The sequence below is a fragment of the Eretmochelys imbricata genome, chromosome 9, assembly GCF_965152235.1.
Source record: "Eretmochelys imbricata isolate rEreImb1 chromosome 9, rEreImb1.hap1, whole genome shotgun sequence".
In the NCBI taxonomy this organism is placed as follows: Eukaryota; Metazoa; Chordata; order Testudines; family Cheloniidae; genus Eretmochelys; species Eretmochelys imbricata.
Window position 1 is genome coordinate 47,700,345 of NC_135580.1, and position 14,926 is coordinate 47,715,270.

General features: G+C 47.8%; 1 protein-coding gene across 1 annotated transcript; it reads right to left on the reverse strand.

The window, feature by feature from the left end:
- Nucleotides 1-674: 674 nt before the first annotated feature.
- On the reverse strand, nt 675-3,307 carry NEU2 (neuraminidase 2). Its single transcript, XM_077826950.1, has 2 exons — nt 3,107-3,307; nt 675-1,619 (listed from the first exon to the last, which is right to left on the reverse strand). Exons 1-2 carry the CDS (start codon nt 3,305-3,307, stop codon nt 675-677), a joined length of 1,146 nt encoding a protein of 381 aa, XP_077683076.1.
- Nucleotides 3,308-14,926: the final 11,619 nt, after the last annotated feature.

The window sequence follows — 14,926 nt, forward strand, 5'->3', positions numbered from 1 at the left end:
AACCGGTCAGGGATGGCCTAGATAATACTTAGTCCTGCCTTGAGTGCAGGGGACTGGACTAGATGACCTTTCGAGGTCCCTTCCAGTCTATGATTCTATGATCCAGAAATGGGTAGGAAGCCAGGGAAGAAGACAGAGGATGGCATAGTATTATATGAGAAAGAGAACAATCCGGCCACAGCATCCTGGCTCCCCAGAAGCTGAGAGAGCAGGGAGGTGCGGTTTTCAGAACACAATGTGCTGATGGCCCAGAGAAGGATTTTAGGAGAGACAGGGGTAGGGGAGGAATAAGGGGTAAAGGTAGGGATGACATTATTGCAAAGCACAGGGGATACCAATGATGTCCATTTTCAAAGGAGCATCCCAGGCAGTCTATTAAATAATGTTGGGCAGGTAACGGACACCACATCTGCCCACACACTGGCTGCGTTGGTGAGTCTGAATGGCACTATATGAAAATCACATTCACTCTTGCTATTTGGTGCTGAAAAAGGCAGCCAGGCGGGAAGGGGTGGAGGAGGAAACAGCAAAAGAAAAGCAATCCATTTCATATGGCTTCGCAGCCAGGACAAAGGCAGGGGATAAAAGCCATTTGCTGACAGGTGAGACATGGCAGTGAAGTGTCAGCTAAGGTGATTCTCAGGCAGACACTGAATGCGCCTGTCCACTGTGGCTCAGCACTCGGATGGAAAGGCTTGTTTCAAAGTGAACATAAGGAAGACAATCTCTTTGTATTGCGAGCTGGTGCCAAACTCAAACAGGCAGCAAAACAGTGGGAAGCCATCAGGGCCTTGCCCCATGTGCTGCAGATCTGAATAAGCACACAAGCCCTTGAAGATGAGAGTGGGTCTTGTCCAGCATGCGGGATCTAAGGGACACTTGTTGAGGTACACTCCTAAATTTCTCCGCCGAGCTGGGTCTGTGGGGTGAGAGTAGAGCACCCAGCTGTCCTGACACTCTGACTTCATGTTAGCAGGACTTGGGAAGCCAGTAACACTCCCATGGCAGCCATGGGGAGGTTCTACCAGCTTCTCAATCCGCTGACCACCATCAAAACCCATCCCATGGTTGTAGCTCACAGCCTGGACTCTGGCTCCCTGGCTGCTTCTAGCATTGCAGTACAGCACCCTCTCTCCTTGGCTGTGCACTTCAGCTACTTGGCACTCCAGAGCACTCTCCTTTGCCACAAAGTTCCCCATTGCCCAAGTCTTCCCGTGGTCAGAACTAACAAAGCAGAAGGCATGTGGGGTGGGTTTTTTCCCAGGGTCAAGTATCCGATAGGCGTAGGCAGGAATCACAAGACTCCGAGCCTCATTGAGCAACTGTAAACCGTGGCCTGGTCCCACTGCAAAGGTGGCCCAGTCCTTGTGTGCTGTGCCAATGACAGTCTCAGTGAGATCCTTCGCAGGGCTCCAGGAGCATCCATTATCAGTGCTGGTGACCTGGCACAGATGGACCAAGTTGGTCTTTGTCTTGATCTGGTAGTTTTCAGAGACCTTTCCTGGGACAGCTATAAAGAACAGAATGAGGTTCCCAGTGACTTCATCGTACACAGGACATGGGTTCATGGAACGGTGGCCCTCCAGCTGCGCATTGACAATGGTCTCCATTTTATTCCACTGCCATGTGGGAATGCAAAGAGGGACAAGGGGAAAAAATAAATCAGTGTTACAGAGGAAGGATCCTTGTATAAAAGATACAGGCAGGAAACAAGAGGTGGAAGAAGAAAATCTAGTGGTTAGAGCAAGAAACTGGAAGTCAATGGTTTATGCCCCAGCGCTGCCACTGACCTGCTGTGTTATTCAGAAAGCTAAATAACGAGACTGGTTTTCACAGGTGCCAAGCACCTAGAGATCGCACTGAAGTCATTGAGATGCCTGAATATGGAGTCAGGTACCTAGCTTTTGTCATCCATGTTTGAAAACTTTGACTTAGCGACTTGCCTGAAGAGACACAGCAAGTCAGAAGCAGAGCTGGGGTACAGATCCCACAAGTCCCAATTCCCTCGGTCTTTTGTTTATATTTAATAGCACACAGCATGGCCATAGAATCACAGGGCTAGAAGGGACCGCAAGGGTCATCTAGTCTTTGTACTAGTTGCACTGCAACTAGAAGATGATTCCCAAGTACAGCCACTGATTGATCATTTTTAGCCTTTGTCTTTACCTGGCATATTTAACCAATATTTTCCTTTGTGGGGTTTGTATATTTTTATTTTAATAAACCTCAGCGTGCAGACAGAAATCACCAAATCTCTTTCTGACCAGCTGAACTCTATCTAACTGAATTATTGTGGGGTTACATGTGTCATTATTACTGAATATATATATAACTGTAGTGCTCTGAGACCCCACTAGTGATAGGCAGAGACAGGGTCTTGGTCCTGAAGAGCTTACAATCTAAGACAGTGGATTTCAACCTCTGATCTGTGAACCCCTGTGGGTCCGCAGCCTATGGGTAAGATTTCCAAAAGGGCTGCACCTCCATTTGAAATTTTTTAAGGGTCCGCAAATGAAGAAAGGTTGAAGACCACTGATCTAAGACAACAAGCCACATCTGAAGGACCAGAGGAGAGGGATATACTGACGGCAGACAGATACTGTATTTTAATATATTTGCAGCTGTTAGAAGTTATTACAAATGGATCGAGCATCAACTGCCCCCAGCTTGCCACCAGCCTAGCTGTCATTAACAGGTGAATTATTAAGTTAGCCAATACACTTTGATGGGCTACACACATGAACCAGTTCCCATATGCACATCCCATACACACTTTTGTGTGGTGTAGCGATTTTTGACTATTTGTAAGCTAGATATTTGTTTTACCAGAATGAAAAGTTATTTACCTCCTGTTTTCACCACCTCCCACCAGGCTTACCCCTCAGCCCGCCTCTCTCTGTCTTGTGTCTCTGGATCCACTCCAGCAGCCCCTCTGTTCCTGTCTCTCTCTAGCTGGCTCCCTGAACCACAGTGGATATCCCAAGGTGCACCAGCAAGCCTATTACACCCTCATTTCTCTGGTTCCCTGTCCTGGCCCCGCACCCAGTGTACTGCCCCCCGAGTAAGTGAACCAAAGCCAAAGCAGCTTTAATGAAATGTGCATTACCTGAACACGGTGGGTAGTCCCATCGTATGTGCCTCTGCGCATTGCTATCAGCTTGGCGTGTTCATCCACCTCATCCTCCCGCTCCTCGGCGAATGCCAGGATGGTGCAGGACTGCGGCACATAGAGCAGGGCTGGGATTCGATAGCTCCAGAATCCCTTTCGGAACAACGTCTCTTCTTGTAGGACAGGAAGTGAAGCCATCAGGCTGTGGGAACGGGGAGAAACGTGTCATGGTTTGATCTACCTATCACACAGCATGAGAGACAGACAGTGACGGCTTGCCAGTCCAGCCCTCTCCCCGGCAGACAGAGGACCCATGAAATGCACTTTCTGCAACCCTATTTGGCTTTTTCTCTTTCACCTGGCTCTCTGTACAAACCACTTCATATAATCCTAGCCACGCCACTGACAGTACAGTGCAGGCTCAGCCCAGGGCCTGGCTGATTTTAATAGAATGGAATAAAATAAGCACATTAAATAAATTAATTAAAATGTGCCCAGAAAATAAAAACAAACCCTTTTAGTTAATGAAATTCAAAGGCTGCCTTTGTTCAAATTAGAGGACTGGTGGGAATGAAACATTACAATATTTTCCCCAAAGAGTTATTGTGGTTTTTCACTATGTTTCCAAAAGCCAACATAGAAACAGGGTCGGTTCTTTTCCAGACAGCACCTCGATATGTCCCAGAAGCCAAAGACAGCCCCTCCCCAAACATGAGCTCTTTGAACCCTACAAAGCTGACTGCATCCCAGACTGACCCTGGTACCAGTCTTGTATCACGTGAGGCTGGCAGGGGGTGAGAGTACTATACGGGAAGTGGGTACTTAGTGTAATTCAACAGCAGACTGAAAAGCAATACTGCTGGGTGCCAAAGGACATCCCATTCAGTGCTTGTCAGCAAGAGGGTCAGCTAGCTGCATCCCAGGACTTAGGAGTGCGAGGTGCAGGAGCTGCTGCTGGAGAACTAGAGGGTGGGGATCACTTGGGAGCAGGATCTTCATGTTTCTAATAGGGATGTAGAAGACCAGGGATGTGGAAAACCAATCAGTGCTCTCCGGAACATATGAGCCAAGACTCAGGGACCTGGGAGACTTTACTGAATTTAATTTGAAAACAAAACCCCGAGTGATAGGTCTGTGGAGTCACTGTTGTGGAACAATGGGTCATGCGGTTTTCTGGCCATAGTAGGGGCCTAGCCAGAAAAAGCAAAGGACACTCGACTAATGCAAGCAACAAGTGAATGATCAGAATAGTAAATAATGGGTTTGTCGCCATGACTCTGCACTTGAGAATGCCATGATGGGGCAGGGGAGCAGAGGTATTGTATCACTTATTTGATGGGAGGGCTGGCAAGAGAAGAGAACAAAAAGGGATGCAGGGGAAGATGGTTGTGCATCACAAGCTCGGAGTTCAGCCTCTGTAGGGTCTATGGGCCGGTTTTGTGCAGCTCTGCTCCATGTAACCTTGCAACAAAATGAACATCCCTGATTCTTCTCCCCCTTGCCCTGCCTTGGTGCAAATCCACTGACTTCAGCGGAGTTAATTCTGCATAGAGGAGAACCAGGCCCATGGGCTCTGAAGCAGTGTGTGGGCGGAGTGGCAGGAAGCAGGAGACAGTACACTGAGGAAGGGATTCAAAGTGCCTCCTACTTGAGTGGGTTCTTGCAACACTCTCAATGAGGGAGCGTCATATCCACTCATACACACATCTTTGAAAGTGCTACTGGTGCTACTATTCCCATGCAGGACCCATACCCCTTCTGAGGAGACCTTGCTCTTCTGGTAGTTTGTGTAGGTACAATGGAGTTCTCTGATGAGGCTGCAGAACCAGAGAGAGAACTTCGTCCACCAGGAGAGTAATCTGGACACCAGTCTGAGTTTTTCTGCTCTACAAGAGAAAAGAAGATGCATTTAGCAGCTTGTCTAACTGGGCAGCTTTTACTGACCGTCATTACAGTGGTGAGACTATCAATAACGCACCAAGTGTATTTACTCAGTAAGCTTTATCCCCCACTTTGCACTACATAGGCCCATTTTATCATCACTTGAAGGGGAAGTGCTGATCGTGAGCCACAGTGCTACAGGAGATATAAACAAAGAATATGTGTGTATTTTCACACCCTGAAAACACTGAGAATTTTGAACAAGCACTGCTAGGCAGAAATTGTTTGGACTGTATTGTATTTATCTAAGACCAGTTGTGCCTTTTGCAGAGCTACCTTGCAAGCCACAGAATCACAGTCAATCCAGACCAATGACAGTGAAGAGAGAAGTCTATTCCAGAGAGGCAAATCCTGTTCCACACTTCTGAAGTGCAGGGGACCCATATGCAGCAGAACTGTTACAACTCCACTGCACAGAAGGGCTGGAATTTGGGGAGCCCACACAGCGGTGTACCTCTTCTGCACAGCAGAGCTCCGCTCCAAAGGGCTCCCTATGTTCTGTTAGGTGAAACGGAGGGGCTTCCCTTGGGTTAAAGGCAGAGGAAAGCAACTGAGTCGCTGTTCTCCCGTCTTCATTGCACATGTACCTAGACCCTCTGCGCTCAGTGCCCTCCACGTGCAGCAGGGCAGGGGTTCTCAACCTCAGTGTCACAATCAGGTGTCAGAGGGTCACAGTCCCCCTGCAATTCCCACATTTGCCAAACAGGAGGGGCTGTCCCAGGACGTAAGAGGAGGTCACTGGGTGGAAAAGGTTGAGGATTGCTGCAGTAGTGGCCGCAAGTCTAGGGCCCCTGGACAGCATGAGCGGGAAAGAAAGAGGATGACAGTTTATATCAGAGACTACAGACACATTGCAGTTTACCCTGAAATTTATCTGTAAACAGCCTTCAGCCTTTCTACTTCACCGAACTTCAGAGGGCGATTCCTCTAATCCTGTTCTGTGGCACTGCCTGGCAAAGTAGCAGCCGCTAGGTTCTCTTAATAAGCTTTATGCTCTTTACAGTAAAGATTTTTAATACAGGGTTTGTTCTTTTTCATGCCAGAATTTCTGACACTGAAGTCACACCCTCTTAAAGGGAACAGCATTGGCTCTGCAGTAGGAGGGAAACTGGGGGAAATGCATCCTCCTGCGAAAAGGAGGAGAAATAAAACACACAAAATCTCAACAAGAGACTTCATGGAAGGTGTGAAAGTCCTTTTCCTGGCGTTGGCAGAATTCAAGCTGTACAACATGCTGTGCTGGTTCTGTCTGAGGATGGACACACCTGCTGATGATCACACATTAGTCCCTGCTGTTACTCTGTCACCTACAGAGCAGCAGGGAGGAAGGATTGCACCTGCACTTTCTCTTTTGGCCACTAGAGGTAGCTCTCAGAGCTGAGGATCGGTAGGGAGGGGCAAAAAGAAGGGAAAGAGGAGATGAGAGAAAGTGAGGCACAGGCTAACTAGGAAGTGGGAGAGGGCTCAAAGCAGAGGCAGCGTGTGAAAGATGCTACGCAGAATTTTGACAACTGCCTGAAATACCCTGAGATCCAGGACAAAGCAATTGTATCCAGCACATCCAGAGAGCAAAATGGATTAACACAGAGACCGGACCAATGCTACATTCAAGCTTCAGAATGAGCCTAATTCGTACGTCAGAACGGGGCCCTTGCTGCCTCCTTCTCTCTGCCCCCTTGGACAGCCCCTGTGGCCTGCCTATAGGTTAGAGCCAGCCCATCTGACAGCAGGGGAATGGTGGTGGGCTGGAACACAGCTCTCTTGGAGGACACTTTAAAACAACAATGCAAACACTGCACCACTGGCCTCAGCTTCTGTATAAGCTTGTTCCTACTAAATGTAAATCTAGGCCTAAGTTAAAATGCCAGCTTGCTTTAACTGGGAGGCAACATGCAGAGGGAATTGTGCCCTCTCTGTCCTCATGAGAAGGATCTGCTGCTTTGCCCTGGAAAATATCCGTTCCCGAAGGGATTTCAGATACAGCTCCAGAAAGCAAGTATGTTTGTTATTCAGTATTGAAAAAACCCAGAACATATAGGAGCCAGAATCTGTTGCAGATGAGCATAGAACTGTAATTCAGAGTCTTTTCCTTCGGGAGCTGTACCTAGCGTCCATTCAAGATGAGCACAGAAATCCAGTCAGCCTCCTTTCTAGCTCAATATTGGACTAGGGAGTGCTTCCTGTCTGACATTAGTCTCTTTTTGTTGTGTCACACCATCAGAGAAATCTCACAAAACAAGAGAATTTGTGTGCCACCTGGAACAGAGTCTGGGCTAAACCCGGATTAGGTCATGAGATTTCTTAAAGAGCCAGGCAGCCGGTAATTCTTTCCAGGACAGCACTTTAGCCCAGTGTATCCCATTCAAAGTCAGAGCAAAGGGGAACTGTTTGTGAGACATGTCACACAATACAATCCCAAGATTATTAAAAGCATTCTGAGTTAGAAAAGGGGAAAGCGCCTAATTTGACCCACTGTTGAACTGGTCCTGAGACTTCTAGCGAGGTTGTAAGTTGAAAGACGTACCTGCAGTAAAAACTTAATACCATGTTTGCCAGGGGTCCAACCTGCCCTAGCATGTCCTTTCCTAAACAATCAATCAAGGTCTTCTTTTCAAGTCACTGTCCTGTGGGAGGCATGTCCTGTAGTCTATAGGATAAGGCCCACCCGGCACTGCAGAGGCATTTACACTTACACAGACAAATCAACACTTTCCCTGCTGTACCTTTGGTGGGGTGCAGCTCAAACGACATTCCTAAGAGATCCCACAAACGCTTCATGCACTTACTCGCTCATCACAATGCTCACCCTTATGAAAAACAGGTAAGAAGCATACAGATTAAAAGAAACACCTCACCCACAGCGTCTCCTGGAAGCTGCACAGAGGGGGGAAAACACACAGTGAACTGGTTATGTACAGCGAAGGCTCACCACTAGACGTCTCCCTACATACTAGCATACTAGACCAGGCAGGATCCTTTGAGAGAAAGAGAAATTGGCAGTTAGTGTGGATAAGTGACCCAAATCCAGAGTTAAATCTGAACCACTTTCCCGTACAAGAAAACATTCCATCTGAACTGGATCAGTTCAGAAGAAAGACATTTAACTTTCTAGCAATAGCAGTTAAGCTACTCATGAGAGTCAGAGCTATTCAATAGAAGTAAGGTGGTGGGGGGGAGAGCAGGATGGCTCTGTTCTAGTTAGTGACTAAAAAGTCAGATGGGATGTTTTTCTTCATGGTCCTGTTGTCCCTTTCTAATGTTTATTCAGTCTCTTAGATAGCAGTTCATTTCGAAGTGTTCTTGAGTCCTGGGATTGGTTTGCCTGAGTATCATACAAGTCATGGGTTCTCAGCCCAGAGAGGGGTTGCAACCAGATGTCAGGGAGTGCATGCTTATACATGAGAGGAGGTCCCAGGGTGGAAAAGGTTGGGGATCACTACTAGGGTGACCAGATAGCAAGTGTGAAAAATCGGGACAGGGGGTGGGGGGTAATAGGAGCCTATGTAAGAAAAAGCCCCAAATACCGGGACTGTCCCTATAAAATCGGGGCATATGGTCACCCTAATCACTACTGTAAGTAAAGACTGTGGCCCTAATCCAGCCACTAGCTGCATCAGAGTGGACTCTTGCACCTTAATGGAACCCCAAGAGTGCTTGGTATGGGAAGAAAGGTGTACCCACATGGATTGGAGCGAGAGATGCAAAGAGATCCAATCCCATCTCCCTGCCACTGCAGAATTGTTCCCTACAGTGCATTTTCTCTTGCTTTGTCTGGCCCACAGAAAGATCTACAGCAGTGGGGATTCCAGCACTCCCTTGGGGAGACCATTCCACAGTCTAAATCATCTCTCTGCCAGGAAGTTACCTTTCCGGGGGGGGGGGGGGGGCGAACCGTTTATCCAAACACCACATTGTACACTGCAATTATTTATTAAACTGCTTTTCAGTATCCATGGAAAAACATGTTTCTCAATGTAGACCCTGATGCTCCACTCACTCCAATGAAAATCAGGAGTGACTCAGACAGAGTCAATGGCATTAGCGAGAGGAAGAACCAAGCCCTTTATATCTATTGTTCTACAGTTGTTATTTCTTTGCTCTTAAATCTGACTGTTATACTGAGAATTTGTTTAAAAAAAAGGTAAGTTATAAAAAAAATGCAAATAGGATGTGTGGGTGCATTAATAAGGGGATGTAAAAATAATCCAGAACATAATATAATGACAGTATTTGAACAATGGAGCCCTCTCGTTTGGATACCGTGTTCAGTTTTGGGTGCTACCTCTTAAGATATAGCAGTAACTCCCGACTTGGAAAAGAAAACTGGGAAAAGGAATTTAGAAGTTAATATTGGTGAGTTCATGTGGAAAGAGATTAATAGGACTGTAAGAAAGGCTACACTTAAGGAAGGACTGAGATCTATTCAATTAAAAATTATCCATACAATTATATTCCCCTTGCAAAATGCTGAAAACTGAATTCACTGACTTTGACAATTGCTAGAAATGCAACACCAGTGCAGGGAGTTTAGTATATAGTGTTTTGTTAGAAGGTGTTAATGACTGCAATCAATCACAAACCTAGGTAAAAACAACGAGAAGTCCTTGTGGCACTTTAGAGATTAACATATTTATTCAGGCATAAGCTTTTGTGCGCTAAAACCCACTTCATCAGATGCATGGAGTGGAAAATACAGTAGCAGGTATCTATACACAGTACATGAAAAGATGGGAGTTGCCTTACCAAGGATTGGCCTTATTAGCCACCTGAGGACCCATAACTCCCATGGAAGATGATCACACTCGGTAACGAGTGATCGATCGCCCATCATCATAGTTCAGGGGGATTCCCTAGGGACTGAGCGGAAACACAGGGACTGAGGCATTGACTGGTTGCAGTGTGTCTAAGCAGAAAGCCAAGAGGAAGCCAGAGGTGAAGTGGTGAATGTGGCCCTAGGAGAAAGCCAAGAGACAGAGTGCCTTGGGGTCAGGGCCGGTGTAACCACTAGGCGAATTAGGCAGCCACCTAGGGCTCCAAGATTTGGGGGCGCCAAAAAGGGCTCTGGAGGGATGAGCAGCGACAAGCTCACAGGTGGGAGACAGCCGGGTGGAGGCAGCCGGGCGGTGCCAGCCCCGTGCCCAGCCCTGGCTCCCCCGGACCCGAGGAGATGAAGCAGGCGGCAGGAAGAGAGCTCTGGGCGCCTGGGCTGTGGGTCGGGGCAAGCCTCGGGCTGCTGGGGAGAGGGCTCCATGTGCTGCCCGGGGGGCTCTGCCCTGTCGGGGGGAGGCAGGGGCCTGCTGGTGACAGGAGCTCAGGGGGTGGACCCTGTGTGCTAGGCTCTGGGGAGAGGGGCAGCATGGCATGGCTGGCCAGCCTGGGGGTGGGGGAGAAGCTGTATGCCAAGCTCTGGAGCAGTGACCAGGGTCCCGTGGGCCGGCCAGGCTGAGGCGCAAGCGAGCTGGGCTAGAGGGGGCTGCATGCCACGCTCTGGAGACGAGAGCAGGACTCAGCCATGTGCTGTGTGCCGGGCGGGAGAAGGTTGCGGGGGGTGCTGTGTGTCAGGGGGGAGAAGGAGGGGAGCTGAAGGGAGGCTGCGTGTCTGGCTGGATGCTGTGAAGGGTGGGTTGTGTGCCTGGCTGGGGGGGCTCTTTATGTGCTGGGCTAGGCTTTGGGGGGGGAAGTGGGGGACCAGTGGGCCAAGCCGGCCAGGGAGGGGGCTGTGGAGCGAGGTGGAATGCGCTGGTCCAGGTTTTGGGGGGAGGTGGCGGGGACGCTGTGTGCCTCGCCAGGCTCTGGAGGGAGGCGGGGGGGTTGTGTGCCGGGGGGCTCTGGGGAGGGCTGTGTTCCGGGGAGAGTGTCGGGGGCATGGGGGAGATGGGACAAGTGTACTGCTTCACTACGGTAGACAGTGGCAATGACACCATTTTTCTTGTCGCATGCAGCCGTTAGCATGATAAACAGCCTGTCAGAATGGGTAAGTTTACTAGTTTTCGGAAGTTGTCGCCTGAGGCTAACTATTTTTGTTGAGTTGTTTCAGATCTAAGACTCTGGCAATTGCTGCTGCATCATTTTGCTAATACTTTGTGTCAATTGTGTGTGAGTCAAGGAGGTGGGGAGGGGGAGGGGAAGGGCGCAAGGTGGAAGTTTCGCCTAGGGTGCAAAATATCCTTGCACTGGCCCTGCCTGGGGCACAGGACTGGCTGAAAAAGAGAAACTTTCCTTTCTGAACAATGAAACTGCGTTCTGTTGTTTGTTCCTACCGTGTCCAGGGAAACAGCACTTTGTTTACATGTTTTGTAAATAAAACAGTGTTGCACAACAGAAATACCTGATTATCATCAATTTCTCCTCCTAACAGAGATAGCCTGGCAAAGCAACAGATAGTGCCTAATCACTCAGGCCAAGGGTCAACAATGTAGCCTGGATTTGCATGGATCCTACTGTCACAAGATTACTTGCTCCTCCAGGCCCTCTGAGGCAAGAGGGGCTTTTGGCAGTTCAGGGAGGGAGTTCATTTCTTTCTTAATTATTTTCACTCATATCTTAGGCAATTGTTCCCATGGTCACAGTGCTCCTTCCTACGGATAGAGCTCTCAGGCTTCCTGCTCTGGCTAGCTATGTTCATGGAATCACTTATATGTACCGCTAACATTTTGTATTATACATTGCACCATGTATTCATTTTGCTGTTGTTACGAATTACACCTGGTAGGACAAAAAGAAAAGGAGTACTTATGGCACCTTAGAGACTAACCAATTTATTTGAGCATGAGCTTTCGTGAGCTACAGCTCACTTCATCGGATGCATACCGTGGAAACTGCAGCAGACATTATATACACACAGAGATCATGAAACAATACCTCCTCCCACCCCACTGTCCTGCTGGTAATAGCTTATCGAAAGTGATCACCAAGTTGGGCCATTTCCAGCACAAATCCAGGTTTTCTCACCCTCCGCCCCCCCCCCCCCCAAACTCACTCTCCTGCTGGTAATAGCCCATCCAAAGTGACAACTCTCTTCACAATGTGTATGATAATCAAGGTGGGCCATTTTCTGCACAAATCCAGGTTCTCTCACCCCCCTCCAAAAACCACACACACAAACTCACTCTCCTGTAACCAGCAGGAGAGTGAGTTTGTGTGTGTGGTTTTTGGAGGGGGGTGAGAGAACCTGGATTTGTGCAGGAAATGGCCCACCTTGATTATCATACACATTGTAAAGAGAGTTGTCACTTTGGATGGGCTATTACCAGCAGGAGAGTGAGTTTGTGGGGGCGGGGGGCGGAGGGTGAGAAAACCTGGATTTGTGCTGGAAATGGCCCAACTTGATGATCACTTTAGATAAGCTATTACCAGCAGGACAGTGAGGTGGGAGGAGGTATTGTTTCATGATCTCTGTGTGTATATAATGTCTGCTGCAGTTTCCACGGTATGCATCCGATGAAGTGAGCTGTAGCTCACGAAAGCTCATGCTCAAATAAATTGGTTAGTCTCTAAGGTGCCACAAGTACTCCTTTTCTTTTTGCGAATACAGACTAACACGGCTGTTACTCTGAAACCTGGTAGGACACGCACACAACTGCTGCGAATTACACCTGGTAGGACACACACACAACTGCTGTGAATTACACCTGGTAGGACACGCACACAACTGCTGCGAATTACACCTGGTAGGACACGCACACCAATGCTGCGAATTATTCCTGATAGGTCACGCACAGTTTGAATCTAGGCTGAGGCACAGAAACAAAGTCCACAACTGCAGAGTTCCCAAAAGACACTAAGTTTATTACGCTCAAGCGTGGTGCCCCCCTGCTAGCTGGGGGGGACCCTGAATACAAATTATACAAAGGTTATATACTTTTTAGCAAAGCATGTTGCCCTCGTGCATCGGAAACCTTAGTCAATAAACAAACCCTTGTCTTATCTACCACCTATCCCTGCTTGGTGCATTCCTCGTGCTATACCAGTATGTTAATTACACAGCACGGTCCTAAAGCCATGCATCAGTAACTTTTATTATCAGAATGGGAGGCCTCACATCAAGGCCAAGAGACAGGGAGTTAGAAACTGACAAAAACCAGATACTGGGAGTCAAGGCAGGCTGGAGACCAGGAGGAGGATTTTCACAAGGATTCAGTATCTAAGGATCACTCCTCCTGGTGTATGATGTGCTGGCATTTAAACAATGGTGGGCCCCAAACCAAAATGGAGTCACATGTACTAACTTTTCCTTAACACTGTATTGATCTGAGGGGAAAGTAATTATATATTTAAAAAATGGTGAGATTGGCAAGGCCCAGAGAAGGCCAAGGAAGCTGGCTAGAGGTATAATGTGGTTTGCATACAAGGAGAAATTGTAAACTCAGGATTTATTTAGTCTTATAAAGGGAAGAATCATAAAGGAGTCAACTGAGAGATTTTTAGATCCTGAAGGGTACAACAAAACCAGATCATCTTTACACTGCTCCATACTACTACAGCAAGGAGACGTTGAATGCAGCTAATGGCAAGTGGGTTTAAAAGACATAAAAGACTATCCAGCTTCATGCTGTGGTGTGTCTCATGCTGTAGACGAATCATGATTCCAGTTGAGTCTTCATTGAAACTGCTGGACACTCACAAACACTAGCTCACAGACCCTGAAACCCAGCTTGCACTGCCCACAATTTCCACACAAGATCCATCTAAATCTCAGCCTGGATTAACAATCATGGAACAAGAAAAGGAGTACTTGTGGCACCTTAGAGACTAACCAATTTATTTGAGCATAAGCTTTCATGAGTCTCTAAGGTGCCACAAGTACTCCTTTTCTTTTTGCGAATTCAGACCAACACGGTTGCTACTCTGAAACCAATCATGGAACAGACTGCTGATTGCATTGCACCCTCAGGGCTGGATCCTCAGTTTAAGTACATCGGCACAGTTCCGATCGCTTCAGAGAAGCAACACCCATTGACACCAGCTGAGTGTATGGTCCATTGCCTTAAACTTGCGGAAGTCTGTGAGGCAGGAGACCAGATTCCAGAATACAGGGGAGCCAGATCTTAAAAGAGATTGGATAATTTTATAACCAACGAACATTTATAATATAGTTGTACAGGGCAAGAAGTCATGGGCTCAAATTGCAGGAAGGGAGATTTAGGTTAGACTTGAGGAAAACATTGGTTAGTCTCTAAGGTGCCACAAGTCCTCCTTTTCTTTTTGCGAATACAGACTAACACAGCTGCTACTCTGACACCTAATTTTAAGGGTAGTTAAACACTGGAACAAATTACCTAGAGGGTTGTGGAATCTGTCATTGGAGGTTTTTAAGAACAAGTCAGTCAAACATTTGCCACGGATGGTCTAGATCAGGGTTTCTCAACGATTGGTCAGAGGACTGCCTCCAGTCTCTGAGATCTCCCTGAGTTTAGGAAGGCAGCAAGCCAGTCCCTGGTATCAAAAAGGTTGAGCAACACTGGTCTAGAGAGATAATACTAAGGGCTTGTCTACACTGGCAATTTACAGCGCTGCAACTTTCTCGCTCAGGGGTGTGAAAACACACACACTGAGCGCAGCAAGTTTCAGCGCTGTAAAGTGCCGGTGTAGACAGTGCACCAGCGCTGGGAGCTACGCCCCTTGTGGAGGTGGCTTTTTAGAGTCCTGGGAGAGCTCTCTCCCAGCGCTGTGCCGTGACCACACAAGCCATGTTAAAGTGCTGCCATGGCAGCGCTTTAGCGTTGCCAGTGTAGACTAGCCCTTAGTCCTGCCTCAGTGTGGAGGACATTTCTATGACTCTGTGCTAAAGGCCTGATCCAACTCCCATAAAATCAATGGAAAGGTTTGCACTGACTTCAGTAGAGATGCACTGGGTTTTACAAAAAGAAATATTAA